Genomic DNA, 17,014 nt, shown 5'->3' on the forward strand with positions numbered 1-17,014 from the left:
AGCGATCTATTCTAGTGATGATTCGTTCTGCTCTTTCCTGTGTGTGAGATACAGAAGATGAAGTGAAATGAAAGACATGGACCTCAGGCTCTATTTAAATGCTGTGTCCTCTTTCCCTTTATTTCTAGGAATAGTATCAGTCTTCATAAACAAACTCCATTCGTGATACATGTTGAAGTATCAAAACGGTTTTTATTGTGGATTCAGAATTTACCATGAACCGTGTGTCATGCAACAATTACCCAGTTGTTCTGCTGTAAGTAAGATAATAGATCACAGTTACACAGAATCTTGATGCTCCTCACAAAGAATCATTCAGTGTAGAAAAGTAACGAAGCTGAGGAGGTGAGTCCGAATGGAAACGGCTGCAGTGTAACAGTAAATGTGAGTGAGTGAGGTTTTTAAAAGCAGACGGTGTTCACTCTCGTTCCTCCAACATGGCGGCGTTCCCCAGTCCAAATCCTTTTGGGCCGAAGTTTTTGGCGTAGCAAACTGAGGAGACGTTCAGAAAACAATACTGAGTTAATGATACACAGCATGTTCTTGGATTTTCTAATTGTGTGTGTTTGTGTGTGTGTGTGTGTGTACCTTTACAGTACAGCTCTCCATCCTTGTCTGTCACTGTGGTCGACTCCAGGCTTTTACCACACAGAGCACAGCGGAAACAGGTTTTATGCCAGGGCTACACACACACACACACACACACACACACACACACATTAATAATAGCTAACATAAATAAAAGCTAAGGTAAAATATTAGCCCTGGTGGCTGCAAAGTTCACTACATAACAATACAGAAGTGTTAACACAGTCAAACGGAAATCTGACTGATGAAATTCACTTGTGTGGTTTGGCCCTGTGTGTCAAAGTTCAGTCAGGTTGAAGGAGGCGGGTCAGTTCATCGCAGGAAGCAGATATATACCAGCGGATTTCAGTCTGACTGTGCCTTTAATTGTACAATCACACTGAATTTCTGTTCAAGGAAACTTCCACACACTTGGCCTTGAAAACATAATAAATCACGTGTCTGATGGTGTGATTATGTGTCAAAAATGGTGAAGAAACAAACCAGAATAATAACTTCTACATTTGTAAACACAGTGCAGCAGTGTTTCTGTTTGAGAACTGAGCCCAAAGAAAACACAAAGAGCTACGAGGTCTGAATTACAATGATTGTCGGTCTGCTGGGGCAACAGGAAAGCGAGCGGTGCCAACTTTGAACTAGAGATTTTCGAGTATTTAGAAATGTGTGGGAATTTAACAAAACAGTATTAATAAAAGCAACAAATGCCGAACTAAAAACGCCCATGTTCCTCACCTTTCCTGCTCCCATCACCTTCTCCGCAGCGTAGACGGCTTTGGAGCAGCGAGGGCAGCGATCTGACCCTCCGAACTTCTGGGAAGATTTGTTTGGATTTGAGTTTGTTGCAGAAGGACTTGGTTTAGAGCTAGAGAAGAGAAAAAAAAAGATTAGAAAGACTTTCCCTTCAAGCTGTGTTCAGGAGGGAACCTTCATGATACAGGAGGCCAGCACACTTTCAATAATTAAAGGCTGAGTTCACCCAAATCACCAAAGACTGAAGGGCAATGAGAAAAGTGTTTCAGCAGAAACGTCCCAGATGGATATCACAGCCTCCTAACGACCAAATGACTTAATCCCACTGACGATAATTGATAAAGATGTTCCTTGTGATTTGGGTGAATTGACCCTTTAATGGAAGCCCAACATACATTATTATTCTTACTCATGAGCCTGCAGGTGTGCGTTCTGTCCAGGAGGATCGGAGCTCAGAGCTCCAGCTCCTTGCCCGTATCCGTAGCCTTTAGGCCCATATTTCTTGCCGTAGCAGGACTTGCAGTAAATCTCAGACTCGTGTGCTGCGACTGTGGTGCTGTCAAGCCCCTTTCTGCAGCTCACTGTGTGAAAGACACACAAATAATACACACTTGAACCCATTATTGTTTGGCTATATTTGGCCGGGTGAAAGGCTTTGCCCAGTGGTCCGAGGAGTGTCACGGTGGAGTAATGGAGGTTAAATAAAGCTCCCATCTCAGTAGTTTTATCAGTCAGCGGTGGCATTACACATAGTCAGATGTCTTGTGTTTCTATTTGTGGGACGAGTGAAGAGTGTGAGGGGAATGTTGGAGAAAAGATGAACACTTAGCAGCTGGATGAGCTTATCGCAGAGACCTTTCAGAGCTCCCGCTGGAACAATCCAGCAGTCAGCAGCGTTGGTGTTTGTGCAGAGAGCGGTAAACCTATTGGAGGTGTCCACTGTCTGAGTCCCTGATTTAGAGAGCTGCAGCTGCAAGGTCTGGTATTGGCCTAAGAGCTTTGGCTGTATCACAACAGGCCGACCACAACTGAAATTCAGACCACGATCTCTGGCCAAAACAGAAGAAGAGGAGGGGAAACTCCACTGGGCTGTCAGACCCAGAGAGCAGCTATTCAACTACTAAAACATGAGAGAAAGGTTGAAAGGGTGAAATGTGAGTGACTGCTGACAGAAGGTGGTCAGCCTAGGCTAAAGTGTAAAAAAAAGAAAAGAAGGGGAGCAGCAGGAGGATGAAGAGTAAAAGATGTTATGATGGAAAAGAAGAAACCAGGCCTGGTCGACAACAGGGCAGTCTATAAGAGAGAATGAGGAAAGGGCACAGAGGTGTTAAATCGCTCTGCATGTCAGAACTGTGCGGTTCTGCTGGTCCACCATGACACTCTCTCTCTCTCTCTCTCTCTCTCTCTCTCTCTCTCCCTCTCCCTCTCTCTCTCTCTCTCTCCCTCTCTCTCCCTCTCTTTCTCTCTCTCTGATGGAGGAAGAACCGGTCTGCTCACTGCAGATGAAACAGATCTTGTGGAAGCTCCGGCCGTTGCACTGGATCTCCTCGGCGTGGTACACCGTCTTCTCACAGGCTGCACACTTGGCACCCCCTCCCCAGTTTGGCATCTTAGAGGAACCAAAAATAAACAATATTAACATAGAACTGCAACTAATGACAAGCTTCATTTGAATCAATCTGTTGATTTCTGACTTTGTTCGTCAGATTTCTTCTTCAACATCCTTTATCTCCTGAGTGAAACAAACTCTTCCGCCGGGTTCCTCAGGGTTTCCTTCCTCAGTTTTGATGGTCTTCGTCTGACTTTGACTCATCATATTTGACTCTAATGCCCCCCACATATTCCAGCTTCACTAAAAGCCTTCTGTTTTTCAGTTTGACATTCCAGTTCCCGCTCATATCAGAAGCTGCCCATCACCTCACAGGACTGGTATGTGATATTCCAGTAACAGAGGCTTTACAATGACACCAGACGGACAAAAGCCGCGCTGCCTGACAGTAAAACACCACTGGAAAGTTTTGAATTTTCTTGAGACGAATCAGACATTTCACATTGAAACTGATTCCTGACGTCTATGTTCATGTCAAAAAGAAAAAAATAAAAAATAAAATAATAATAATAATAGTAATTCCACCAATAAAAACTAAAATAATCATTAATAAACCACATTACCTCTGTGTTGTAATATACCACTCAACTACGAACAGGAAACTTTAATACAATTCAAAGGAGTTCTTACCTTTAATCCAGTCTGTATTCTTCGGTCCTTGCGTGGTAGTGAACACCCCAGGGTGGCTTATATACCGTCCATCTCGCCATCACCACCGTCCGCCGGTGACACGACAATGAAACTATCCTCCTAAAATAACTCGTGACAGAGCAGAGCCCTCTGACCCTTCATCACAGCCCCGCAAACATTTGTTCTGGACTCACGGACAGACACAGGAAACTAAACTCTGACAGCTGCAAACAGGGAGGCAGCGACATGGTGTGTTGTAGCATTACATTTATAAATGATGGGGACTCAAAGCATGTAAATGACAAATGCACACATGAATATGAACACATGGTTGATGCTCATTATCTGCCGGAAAACAAAATGCTTGATTGGGTAAAAAAAAAATGCTGAGAATTTATCTAGAGGTTTGGCCTGATGGAGGCCATGTTGTTTACTTTAATATAAAGTAATTTATCATCTGTATTGTTTGTTTTTAAAGACATATCATGTCATGTTGAAATCATATTGAACAGAAATTTAACTTGTGCACTTAATCTTAACTGGGAAAAACAGGCCAAAGATATAAATTGCCTGTAGTTCTGATTTGTTGAAACAGGATAAATAAAGTGAAACAAAATGGGAATTCATTCTGATTATCAGGCAAGTAAAAACTGCCTCTTGGTTGGAAAGTTCAGGACTGGAGCTTCAAATAAATGTCACATATAAAAGGACCAAATTTACATTTATCAATAAAGAAAGTAATATATAAATATCAATTAGAAATACTGTATTAAATATGATGATGAGCTATAAAATGTAAATATTGTCTAAAAGAATTGCAAAAATGAAAATGTCAACAAACGAAAAAGCCTGCAAAGCATCTTTGGTAAACTAATGCATTTAAAACTTTATACTAATACTGACAATCCATTCAGCTAATTAAAAGTAAACTGTACAACCTTGTTTATATCTGGTTCGAGGAGTTAATGAACTTCTTCGTTTCCATTTGAAGTGTGTATGGGGTAATGGTGTAGGGGAGCTAACAGGTGGAACATTTTCCAGTTTTTCTCATCCTGTGAACATGAGGTGAAAGCTAATATCAGTCCTCTGGCTCAGCTGTGGTTTTAAGTTCAATCTTTTAATTTTCTTTCTTGCATCCATGTTTTGCCTTTTGTTTGGCGCTTTTTCAACCGTCCTTACGCTTAAAAGAGTTGTGACTGGAGATTTAATTCACACTCATTTTTGTGCCTTTTTTCGGTGAAAGTCAATGTGAATCTGTAAGTCAGTGAAAATGAATAGCTTTCAGATTCTTATTTATTACGACCTAAAAGACATAAATGAAATGGGTGAAAGCTCCACATCAACACTTCCAACTGGTGTTCTCAGCTTGTCTCTATGATTTATGAATAAAGTTAGTTTGTTACCATTAATAAAACATGCTGAGTGATGAATATGACTCCAGAGGGTTTATTCATTCAAAGCAGAACTGATGCTGTGACTCCTCAGAGACGCATCCTGGTGTGAACTGTGTTGGACACTCTTTGACGAACATGTGAATATGTTTTTTTGATAGATGTGATTTTAGACATAATCTATAATTAAACTAAAGTATCCTGTGATGAAAGAATAGAACCTCTGACCTGCAGGTGACACTGGATGAAAAGTCATTACAATCCATCCTTTGGAGACCATGACGAATCATTAGCCAGTTCACAGAAAATGATAAACATTTTTTTATAATCAATGAATTTTTTCTGTCATTTGTCAAAGAAACATTCTCCGTATTCTGTGTCCTGTTTTTCAGAATGTGAGAATTTGCTGTTTTTCAGTTTTATATCCCTGTATATTGAATATCTTTGGATTTTGGACTGAAAACAAGCAATTTGAAGGTATCACACTTTGGCCAGTGGGAACTTGCCTTTTTGGCTGTTTTCTTAAATTTATTATAATATAAATGATGAATCATAAAATGATCTTATTAACAGATAATTCAAATTGTGGAGAAGTGTCACTGTAGACCGAAGAAAAAACCAAGTATGTTCTTAGAAAAAAAACATAAAAATTTATTTAGCATTTTACATTTAGCAGGACAAAGGAAACAATGGTAATTTCCTTATAAATTAAACTTATCAAAATATCTGATTAGTTTCAGAATGCATCACAAATATTCACATATTCTCAGAAAAATCAAATTTTAAAAGGGTAACAGTTAACATGTACATATGTGCAAAAGGGAACTTATTAGATTTTGCTTAGCGACAAAATGATCAATCAACAAATTTTCCATTCAAACTTTCATTTAAAAACACCCATCTGACTTGGGTGTATTTTTTCTTTATAGTACTGATGTGGCTTTTTACGACTCTTGGTAATTTGAAGAAATAATGGTGTTCACATCAACCACATTAGCAGATAAAACTAAAAAAAACAAAACAAGAAAAGTAAATCTCCTCCATTGGTTTATGTAAATTTAGCCCTAACAGTTTCTACCAGCATCACAAATTAGCCTGACAATAGTGTTCATGAGTACCTGGTGAACTTATATATATATATACATATATATATATATAAAATTTCCCAGTGTCCACTGGGCCACAGCCAAAGTCTGCACGGCAGCTATTTTTAGAACTGGCTGTGATAAGAATGAAGGCAGTGGGGCCGTTGTGAAATGTCCAGAGGTAATGAATAATGTGAAATGCAACAAAAAAAAATCCCACCCACCCACCAACCACACAAACGCAACACCCATACACACATAATGAACACAGACATTAGAGGGTTTCCTTCAGGGCCTTCAGGAGTCCTCGGTGGTGACGTCCAGTTTTCTCTGAGGGATGTAAACAGTTTTGGTGCCTTGGTGTCCGCTGGTGGTTACCACGGTAGCTAGAGGCGAGAGGGGCACTGGTGTGTGGAAGAAGCTGTGCTGGGGGAGCCCGGTCCCTTTGGGGGTGGTCATCAGAGGCTGGACAACAGACAATGTTCAGTTAGTAAGACTGCTGATTTTCCACAGGGGTCTGGTCAAACTAAATAAATAAATAAATAAATAAATCAGCAGTGTTTCTGTTACTCTGGATAATCTACAAACCTCACTGCGGACGGTTTTCATTGGAACTACTTGTCTCGGACAAACAGTTCTCATGAAAACTGCTGACAGCGAGGTCTGACGCAGCCAATACAGATAACACAGAACGCCAGCACTTAAAACTGAAGCTAACTGGCCCTTTAAAAAGGACCAGTTGAAAAGGTTACAGTGGTTCAAAATGAAATCTGAAGACTCCCTCGCCCACACATGTATTATCGTGTATTAAGTATTTCAACTTGACAACTTGTTCATGTAATCAGGTTGATGTTTAACATGAAGAAGCACTACAGCGTTTTTGTATCTTACTTCTATAAAGTTGTGGCACTTTAAAAACATTACAAAAAACATTAAAACTGCTACAACGGAGCCTGAGATTTCAGAGCCTCACATGACATTTTACCAGTTTTCACAGTTACTGTTTAAACACAGCAGGGTTTATTTGTACCTGTTGTACGCTGATCAGGGCCAGTGGCTGTGCAGAGACAGACTGCTGCACAGGCACAGGGGAGATAGGTTTGATGAAAACCATGCCTCTCTGCTGCAGAGCCAGCGGCCCTGGCAGCGGGCTGGGCAGGGTGTTGGCGCGCTCTGGTGTCTGCGGGGCAGCGAAGGCATTTCCTGGGCTGGAGCCTGAGATCAGACCCAGGTTCTGCAGGGTGAAGTTGAGGATGGCAGGACTGGGGCTGTGGAGGTGGTGGGCCTGCTGGGCAATGCACGGAGAGTCAGCAGCAGCAGCAGCAGGTCTGTGACGGCGAAGGCTGGTGGGCGTAATCTCCAGTGCCGGGGCAGGTCTGGAGCCTGTTGACGACAGAAGAAGAAAAGTCCAGTCTCTTTTCTTGATGGGGTTGTTCATGTGTTTAGACTCTTACTCTAAGCTACAGTTATAGTAATACAACAATTTTGATTGAGGTGTGAGGATTTGGTATTTTTCAGTTTTTTTAATCTTTGTAAATTTAATATCTTTGGGGTCTGGACCTCAAATCAACATTTTATCCCATATTTACCTGCAGTTGGAGTTTGGTAGATGCTGTAAGTGGGAGTCGAGGCCTTGTTGCTTTCTCCACCTGAACCTTGAGTTTCCTTGTAACTGATGAGGGACTGCTGGGAGATGGGGATCAGATATCCGGCCGGTACTAAAGTCTGGATGGGCAGAGAAATAAACGTCACACATACTGCTCAAAAACCAAAGGTTGTCAAAAGCCTTCCTGCTGTTAATCAACGCTCAGACAGCAGCACATTTGTGCATTCACCTCAGTGTGGAGATGTCCGGGTGTAATGGGTATGGCCCTGACTGGCGTTAATCCCGCCTCACTGTCCGAGTTAACCATCTTCTCCTCTTTGTCCAGGAAGGTCTCCAGGCTCTGCTCTAGCGTCTGATTGGCTACAGCTCCACCAGGGGTGTTGACAAACTCCGGGTCTAGGTGGAGGGCGCGAGGCGAAGGCCGGCTGGAGAGCTGATTGCCGCGCCGGGCCTTCAGCCGGGCCTGCAGGATCTCACACAGCTTTGGAGACGTGTCCTACAACAGAAGGTTTGAAATACTGTACGTCAGAGACAAGGAGCTACATTAACGACGTTTATTATTAACTTGCATATTACTGATGAAAAAGGTTTTGTTGTAGAGGAATTAGCCGCTTGCTTTTTGGTAGAATTTACATAAACTGATTCAATCCATCTGAAACCAGTTTTAATTGAACAAGTTCTTATGCATTATTCTGCAGTGTTTCTGGCTCTTCTCTACTTTAACTCCAATCCTCTTTGGCTCCTTAAAAAAAGCTAAATGTCTGCTTATGTTTTCCTCTCTGGTTTTTAACACGGCTTGTGATGCGTTTCTTGACGTGAAGTCCCAGAATGCCTTTTGTGTTGCCCTGTGGTGGGTTTCAAACTTACAGATTTTAGAGCCAACAAAGTGAGCGATTTAATGCTAATCACGGTAAAAGAAAACTATTATGATCCTTCAATTGTTCAGCATCGATGCAAAAGTCTGGCTCTAGACAAAAACATTTGTCTTTAGGTATCAAACTGAACTCTCACATGGCTGTAAATGTCTGAAAGTGATATATCAGTTTCCTGCAAGAGTAAAACCCAAACTGTAATAATGTTTTATTTAAGAACAACTTTCCTTTTATCAACCCAAATGTTGTTGATGTAAAGGTTGAAATAGCATGTATTTTCTTTTACCTTAAAGTTGGGGTCGGTCCTCTTGGCTTTGGAGGGGCTGCTCTCTGCGGCTGAATCTGAACGCAGCCGTTTGAGTTTCAAGGGGCTGTCGTCTGTCGCCTTGGAGACCGGCTGGCTCTTAGCTACAGACTGGCCCGTCGGGCTCTGCCCTGTCTTATCTTCAAAGGTCATAGAGCGCACGGCCAGGCTGGTTGGCTGCGGCTTGGCCAGAGGGTTCGGCCTGAGGGAAGAAGGGTGCAAGTACACGGCGTAGGAGCCGTTCCCCCGCTGCTGAGGTAACAGGACAGGGATGAGGGGGGAACACTGTGCAGGGATGTAAGCGATGGAGCCCGCGGGCTGGGCTGCCAGTGGGGTGTGTGGGGTGAGGTGGACAGTAGTGTTGACTCCAGGCTCCTGGGTTGGAGTTTGTAACCGTGCCTGAGGCGGTTCCATTGAATTAGAGGAAACTGGCTGTAGCCTCGCAGCAGCCACGTCCGCCTCGGCAGCAGCAGGTTTTGGTTCTTCAGCTCTAGTTCTGGAACAGAAGCAGGACTCTCGTTTAACAATCCATAGATCTACAACGACACTGGTGTAAAATCTACGGCAGGGAAAACAGTCGCATGACAAACAACAAGCGGCGTAAAAAATAACTTCAGAGAAGAGTAACATTAACATTGCATAACAACCGAATAAGGTTATGGTTCCCTTATGCGACACTTAAATTCTCTTAGCAGACTGGGTTAAATGATGTTTGAACATAAGGAACAAACAGTTCAGGCTGAATAAACAGAACCGAACTTACACAGACTCCTGGTCGAGCTTGATCTTACAAATGGCGGCGAGCTGGGCCATTTTGTTTGGGAAGTCTGTGTTTGATGAATCACCTGAAGATAAAAGAGGAAAAGATTGGATGTATGAGTCGTCACACCACAATAGCAACCTTGCCTGAAGAAACATGTCTATACTCACTGAGGGCGCTCTTCATGGGACTGCTGGGGGCCGAGTTGATCTTGCGTCGGTCCTCCTGAATGCTCTTCGCCAGCTTTATGAGGGAGGGGTGCCGGGTGAAACTGCGTTTAGCCCCCGGTGTTGAAAAGAGGTTTTTGGCACAGTTGTCTACAGTGGCACGTGACTGCAGTACACTTTTTTTCTTGGGTGGGCATTCGGAAGTGGATTTCTCCAAGTCTGAAACACAAGTTTAATGTTTAATCTGTGAAACTAGGGGGTAATAATTCTACATATCGCAGGCAGCACCGGCTATCACAACTCAAAGTCCTGAAATATATTTCAGCTTATACAGTTGTTTGTACATAAAAGAAGTCTGGCGATACCTTTGACTTGTGGGAACTCTTCAAGGCCGACCCATTCAAAGGCCGGTTTCCTCCCCCTCTCTTCTGTCACGTGGACTTTCTCGATGAGCTTCAGGCTCCGCAGCACGTTCGCTATATCATAGAGCCGGCGCACTTTGGCTACAAACACACAAGCAAACAGCAAGATTATCTAACTGCCAACAGACAGACGCAACATATTCCGCCAATAAATAAATAAATAAGTGTATAAATAATTAATCACACATGCCACAGCAACTGCATACAAAATTTGTGCATCCATTGGTACAGTGTTGAAGTATTTCTATTCATTGATTGATGCATTTTCCCCAGCTCTTTCAAAATGCATGCTCACGGTCTAAATAACCTTAAATCAGCATGGGAAGCTGCAACTGTGCATGTACATGTAATAACACTGAATTTAAATAGCTGTACACTGTAGAAACACATTTGGATACTTTATTGACAGATGTAATGTCTTGGATTTCAGCTTTGACAAACTTTATACCATCTGTACATTTCTGTTAAAACCACATGTAATGGTCTTCTCTGTCGTTATTCGTGCAAGCAGAAGACAAAAAACACAGGACATCTGGAATGTGCTTGTAGTGAAAGAAATGGCTTTTCTCCAAGATGAGATCTAAAAAATCATGCACCAGCACCATTTTACTTAAACCCTGCAGTAATACTGAGGAGCATACTTTATATGGCGGGCTCTGTACTCACTCTTGAACTTGTTCTTGTCTTGATCTGCACCCTGGTCCTCCCCGATCAGGATCTTTGCAGCCACGTCCAGACTGACCACGCGAGGATTCGACACCAGAAAGAGCATGACGAACTTCTGGCTCATCACCCGCAGAGATTTGTCCTTCCGACTGTTCACAGAGGCTGGACAGGACAAACAGCAAGTCAGTTAGTATTAATATGAATTACTAATCTTGTCCTTTTCTCTTAAATATTTAATTTCATGAAGCACTTTTTATTCCATAGACTCTCACGGGATTATAAGGGGTTGTTTCATGAAATCTGGAAGCATATATTATAACATGAAGCATGTGGATTAAACATCAATTTCAGGGTGGCACTGCAATTGAATAATATTTAAAAGGGCCTAAAAGCTTCTCACCCGCTTTGAACTCTACTCCTGGGAGCTCCACGAAGAAGAGCTCCTTCTGTCCCTGCTCCCCGCTCTCCAACTCCACCACCTCCTCGTTCTCCTTCTCTTCGCCGTCAAAATCGAACTCCCTGTCCAGGAGGCGCTGCCGGATCTGCTGCATCTGCTGACCGTACCGGTGCTCCTCGCCCACCTGCTTCAAAATAGCCAGAGTCTGAGCCAGCTTGGAGCGGCCGTGCCACGTGTAGCGGTTCTTCGCTGAGCGGCTGACCATGTGCAGGCTCTCCAGCACGTTCATGATGTCGTAGATGCGCCGGCGCTCCACATCTGTGCAGAGGAAAGGGAAAAAACACATTATAGCATCTTAATGAATGAGCCAGTACTGCGATTATTAAAAGAGACTGTTTACAGGAAACTACAGTAGTTTATCTGGTATAAATGTGTTAATTTACCACAAACACTCATATGTGTGTTTATGAGAAAACAGCAGACATCTGAGCACTGGTGGAGAGGCCTCTGGTACATATCACAGTATCATGACCGTGAGGTGATATACACTATTTTATCTGTATTGTCTTAACTACCATACAAGTGTTACATAAACATGATGACAATTACAATTAAACAACATGTATGATAAAACATTTTGTTGTCATTTTTACAACAATTTTTACATTACATTTTGTCAATTTTCCACAGACACTTTTATTTGTAAAAAAAAAAAAAAACAAACATTTTCTGGTTAGCAGTTTTTGAAATGTGAGTATTTGCTTGACTCTCTGGTGTCCGCAAATGGAAACACAATTTACAGATTAGACAGTTATGAAAGTAACAGCTAGCTGCTGCCCTCATATCTGACAGACTGATCTTGATGGATGGATATTGTGTAACTGTTTTAGTTAAACAGTTTAAAAGTGATATAGGAGACATACTGAGCTCAGTGGCCACATCATCCAGGCAGATGTCGTTGTTGAGGGTGGGGTTTGGGTAATCTGGGTAGCGGGCGAGGAACTTGTGACAGAGCAAACCCAGACTCTTTTCTTTCCTGCTGATCATTTTCTCTGACTCTTCTCCATTTTCAGTGTCCTACAGAAAGATAACAGAGAGCCGCAGTTAAGAGCAATATTCTTCTGAACACCTGGATTTATCAGAAAATATCAATCATATGTTGTATGCATATAGAATATTTTTTAATACCTGTATAGAGTCAAGACCGTCCCGCCCGTCATTGTCCATGCACAGCTCCTTCTCTCGGTTCCTGATGTCAGGACTAGCAGCACTGATGAGCATTTTAAGGTTTGAGGTCGGCGTCCAGGGATCAACAGAACCTACTTCCCTTCCTTTTTTAGGCGTAGTAAGTGGACCCATGGTTAGCTGCTTCTCCACTGACACTGCACACGTGCCAAATACTTTCTTTGGGGTCTTTACAGGAACCAGGGGTGCTACAAAGCTATCATCCTAGTCAGCAAAAGGGGAAAACAAAAACAAAAAAATATGAATGACTATGATACAAGCCCACTAATTTCTACTGAGGTATTTCTCATAGAAAACAAGTGAACAAATTATATCGAAGAAATATGTGGATTCCTCTGAACTTACTGACCTTTGAGTGAGATTTCTGGCTCAGGTTTTGAGATTCAAGCGCTGTACCTGACATTTTCCACCTTGGCATAAGAATTTAATAATGGAGTATATTAGCTGCTGTTACCTGGCCATTAATACAGTGATAGATTCATCTTAGGGATGATATCAAACAATTCTCAAAATCTTCTTTTTTCTTTTTTAATTATAATTTTCTCCTGTTACAGTTTAGGTCTGGATTACCATCTGAAAATGAATATCTTCCATTTTATGGTCCCGATTTTCAATAGGGACTTCATTAAGAGCCCATTTATTGTAAAGCTTGTCTTAATAATTGAAAATAAGGAAACTGTCTTGTATAGTGACGGTCAATGAGGCCCAACAATTTTTTGCTCATAAGATCAAGGCCAAAATCAGCTATCAACTTATACTAGCTAACATTTGTTCCACCTAACAAACTTTAAACATGCTGAATTATTCTAGCTTGCCTGCGGTATTAATCAACATCATTAATTAAAGTGATTTTAAGTTAATAAAGACAGCTCGTTAATTATTATATTACACAGTATATAATTTCGGAGAGCCTTACCGCTTTTTTAGCGCAATATATTTGTCGGGTACCAACATTTTCAGATCACCGTGACAACAGTGAGTTCAATAATATACCGATCGTCAAATTAGTTTATCCCCGGTCTTTACCGGATGGTAATATTGATCAAAAAAATCAGTTTAAATCTAATCAAAACACCAGCTAGATATTGGCGGTAACTGACGTACGTTCCGTCGAATCCTCGGGCCCAACGGACGCAGTGGTGCCGCCCTTTTTGTGTGAAGCAGCCAATGGAAGCGCGGCGCGAGCCAGCGTAGAGGAAGTGAAGGTTGTCCCGCGCAGGTAAACTGTTTTTGAAATCCTTGGCGCGGAACGTCTGTACCGTACCAGCGGAGGCCTGCTTTAAACTTAGATACGTATTGTGGCAAATTCCGAATCAGCACTAACGTTACAAGGACAACGTCGCTGTGTGTTTAAGAGGAATATGTTTAGTCGCGGTTAACGGTTTAACGTTTGTTGTCACGTAGCCAGCTACGAGCGCCCGCCGCCCGATAAGGTTTAGAACTAACATTAACTCACGTAACGAAACACGGAAAAACCGGATAATCCTGAAACTTCTCACATGGCAGCGGTTTCAAGTTAAAACGTTGAAGAAACAATAAGCACTTTAGCTGAAGTTACACGGCCTGCATGGAAATCAGTTTACCGGGGCGAAGCGGTAACCCAGGGACACCGAAACAGCTGTAGTTGAACGAAACGCTCTGATTTTATTCTTTTAAGCCAAGACAAATTCACAAACATGCGTAGACTTACCCAAATCCACGAAATAAGCCTTGTTCAGTGGTATTGTCCCATCTTCACGATAATGTGCCTTGAGTTCCAGCCTGCAGAAGTGGATTTTTTTTTTTAAACACAAGATCACTTTTCCGCGTATGAAGCAGCAGTAGAAACGTATAAACCCAAAGTGAAATAGTAGAAAATGTGCACGGGTCTTGGATTTCTTTTTCCCCGCTGCTTGTAAACAGTGGCCTCCGTCTTGGTCAACTTTACTATAGTGGAGAGAAGTTTGCCCAGTTGTGTGGGTGACCACTAGCATTTGGCCCGCCCAGTATAAGCATGTTGCTCACGTCAGCCCAACACCAACCTCCACTTCCTCCATGTAGGGATGTAGGCGGGCCCAGACCAGGCGCACGTAGTCCTACCACAGTCTGTGTAGTCCATTAAGTGTTCAGGTCCTATACTTAGAGGAGAGGTTCACAATCTTTCAAGTCTGCCTTAAAACAATACTCAGGTGCCTATATGAATATTAAAACAGGCCATTAAAAACTCCTTATTTACTTTCAATGTAAGTTATAGAGGGCAAAATCCCCAGTGTTCCTTCTCAAATGTGTATTTAAAAGTTTATCTGAATCTAACATGAGGCTTCAACCTTCCAGATTAATCAAATCAAATGCATATCTTCCAAATTTTGCAGCCTTTTTAATGCAAAATCCCCTCTTTTAGACTGTCCGATGAAACACAAATACTGAATTTTTCATTAAAAAAAGGTATTTTTGGAAGATAACAGTGTGGTTTGACTAACTCAGACTGCTTAAACTTTGGATGTGTGCACAAAATGAGGACTGCATCACTTATGTTGAAAATGCATTTTAATACTGTTTTTTAATGGCCAGTATGAATAGGATTGATTACAACAAGCAAAACATCTGAATGTTGTTTTACAGACTTAAATTGTGAACCTATCCTTGAAATAAAAGTATTGTAATGGCACTGCAAATATAGAGAAGGATAAGTCCTACGTTGAAAATTGTACTTAAGAAAAAGCTTGCAATCAAATTATCATGTATAATCAAAGTATAATCATGAAAACATAGGAAGTAGGAAACATAAAGTGCAGAGAAAAAGCCCCTGTGACCGTTATACTTTTATGTAATTAGATAATTATTACTCATGTAAGCATCATTTACTGTTAGCTGGTTGAGGTGCAGCTTCATTTTTTTTGTATGGGACTACAACTGGTGATAATTGTCTCTAGGGATTAATCTGCTGATTATTTTTTAATAATTGATTGTTTGGTTCGTAAAAAACTTTGACACTAGCATGAACTGCATTACAGTCACTCAGAGTTTCAAAATGAATCAATATCAGAGTACAACTGAAGAGGCTCCGCATCTTGTTGTCGTGTCTCTATTTTGGCGCTAGGTGGCAGTAAAGCTCTCTGTACCCGGAGTCGCCATGGAAACCGACGGGCGCCTTCAAGGATGTTGAGAGAGAACAGCGGAGCTCGAAGCATCTAGTGACGTAATGTTACGGATGTAAGAGAAAGCGAGTGGGACCCTGATGCTGCCATCAGGTACCCCTCGTAAATTAGAGTACCCACTACGAATTGGTAAGCACAGTAGTTCATAGGGGTTTGATTAAAAATGGGCCAACTCTCTGCTTATCAGAAAAAAAAAAAAACTCAATCGGTATCTATGGTAAATAGGTCTGCCTTGGACCAAGAAATAATCTTTAATACTTTGGTTACGATTTTCAACTTTATACCGTTTTTCTTTTTTTAAAGCTATTATGTTCCAATTATAAAACTACCAGAGGTAGAGCCAGAGATGTATTTGTATTTCCTGCGTTTATTTATGTTCCACAGGGCCACATATAACGGCTATTTTCAGATCAATTCATCAGCTTTAATTATTTTCTTTCTTTATCGTTTTTTTCTGTAAAATGACAGAAAATAGCGACAATTTCTAATGAAGTCTTTTAAGAATTTCTCCTTAGAATTTAAACCTAAGGATGCTGGTATATATCAGTTATTTTCTTTATCTAAAAAGCTGGAGAACTGTGTACAGTTGATGCTGGTGTGTATCTCTAAGTGCTTCACTGCTGAGAGATGTCACATCCAGCATATTTTTTCTCTAGTTTAAAAATTGTGACAGTTATTTGGGATAACAGTCAAACAAAAGTAAAAATGATCATGAAAGGATGAAATAGACAGCTGTTTTCCCTTCTCACTTGTAAAATAAGATATACAACAAACTTTATTTTTGCAGCACTTTGCAAAACAAGGTCACAATTTGCTTTACCAAATGAAAAGCACAAAAAAGGACAAAACAAAGCACATTTAAAGCAATTTTTTAGAAAACATGTTTGTTGGTAATATTTAAAAGAGTTTGTGGTTTGTGCTGCAAAGAAATCGTGAGGCGACAACGTCCACATTGTTGACCATCACGATGTTTCCTACAGCACGTGAATGCAGCAGCTGGCTGCTCCGCTCGCAGCCAGAGGAACGGACAGCGCAGCACACGAGGCAGGGATCATCTCCACCGGGAAGGAAAGAAACAGAGAAGTGCGGGGTGAGCATCATTTCTTCACAAGGAAACTCTTGTATAATGTTTATTTCTCCTCGTAGTTTCTTTATTGTTCGTCAATTTAGCCAATTACGAACAGTTTCCAGAAAGCTCGGAGCAGCAGCCAGTGTCTCAGGCAGCCTGTGAGTGCTCGCAGATTCTCCTGCAGGGATGCTGCAGTAGCTCAAACCTTCGGCAAGCAATTTGTTCCACATTGTAACTCTTGAGTTAATGTTTGTTGTCAAACGGAGGCTAAAAAGTCACGTTTACGATAACTCTAAGAACTGCATAGCACGATAGC

General features: G+C 41.6%; 2 protein-coding genes across 3 annotated transcripts; both read right to left on the minus strand.

Annotated features, from left to right (window-relative positions):
* Window positions 1-172: 172 nt before the first annotated feature.
* On the minus strand, window positions 173-3,675 carry csrp3 (cysteine and glycine-rich protein 3 (cardiac LIM protein)). The gene is made up of 6 exons (XM_023406291.2): window positions 3,578-3,675; window positions 2,836-2,947; window positions 1,748-1,919; window positions 1,321-1,450; window positions 589-682; window positions 173-492 (listed from the first exon to the last, which is right to left on the minus strand). Exons 2-6 carry the CDS (start codon window positions 2,945-2,947, stop codon window positions 419-421), a joined length of 582 nt encoding a protein of 193 aa, XP_023262059.1. The 5' UTR covers window positions 3,578-3,675; the 3' UTR covers window positions 173-418.
* Window positions 3,676-5,595: 1,920 nt separating this feature from the next.
* Window positions 5,596-14,433, minus strand: e2f8 (E2F transcription factor 8). Of its 2 annotated transcripts, none has more exons than XM_023406287.2 (13): window positions 14,183-14,433; window positions 12,436-12,696; window positions 12,171-12,324; window positions 11,251-11,565; window positions 10,851-11,012; window positions 10,128-10,265; window positions 9,766-9,981; window positions 9,599-9,680; window positions 8,818-9,331; window positions 7,889-8,155; window positions 7,643-7,778; window positions 7,084-7,436; window positions 5,596-6,518 (listed from the first exon to the last, which is right to left on the minus strand). In XM_023406287.2, the coding sequence occupies exons 2-13, from the start codon at window positions 12,604-12,606 to the stop codon at window positions 6,351-6,353; spliced, it is 2,676 nt and encodes an 891-aa protein (XP_023262055.1). In that variant the 5' UTR covers window positions 12,607-12,696; window positions 14,183-14,433; the 3' UTR covers window positions 5,596-6,350. The 2 variants fall into 2 exon arrangements, with proteins under 2 accessions (XP_023262055.1, XP_087030134.1); XM_087174008.1 differs by lacking the exon at window positions 14,183-14,433 and adding an exon at window positions 12,842-12,934.
* Window positions 14,434-17,014: the final 2,581 nt, after the last annotated feature.

The sequence above is a fragment of the Seriola lalandi genome, unplaced genomic scaffold, assembly GCF_002814215.2.
Source record: "Seriola lalandi dorsalis isolate HSWRI2012SDOR001 ecotype SW California unplaced genomic scaffold, Sedor1 jcf7180002054299, whole genome shotgun sequence".
Classification (NCBI taxonomy): Eukaryota; Metazoa; Chordata; class Actinopteri; order Carangiformes; family Carangidae; genus Seriola; species Seriola lalandi.

Excerpts from the sequence above, each read along its gene's own strand:
- csrp3 (XM_023406291.2), bottom strand. The coding sequence starts at position 2,947 with ATGCCAAACTGGGGAGGGGGTGCCAAGTGTGCAGCCTGTGAGAAGACG. Across the intron at positions 1,920-2,835 it reads CAAGATCTGTTTCATCTGCA|TGAGCTGCAGAAAGGGGCTT; the intron begins GTGAGCAGACCG and ends TCTTTCACACAG. Across the intron at positions 683-1,320 it reads AGGTGATGGGAGCAGGAAAG|CCCTGGCATAAAACCTGTTT; the intron begins GTGAGGAACATG and ends GTGTGTGTGTAG.
- e2f8 (XM_087174008.1), bottom strand. The coding sequence starts at position 12,910 with ATGCCAAGGTGGAAAATGTCAGGTACAGCGCTTGAATCTCAAAACCTG. Across the intron at positions 12,325-12,435 it reads ACGGTCTTGACTCTATACAG|GACACTGAAAATGGAGAAGA; the intron begins GTATTAAAAAAT and ends ATCTTTCTGTAG. Across the intron at positions 6,519-7,083 it reads CCCTGATCAGCGTACAACAG|CCTCTGATGACCACCCCCAA; the intron begins GTACAAATAAAC and ends TCTGTTGTCCAG.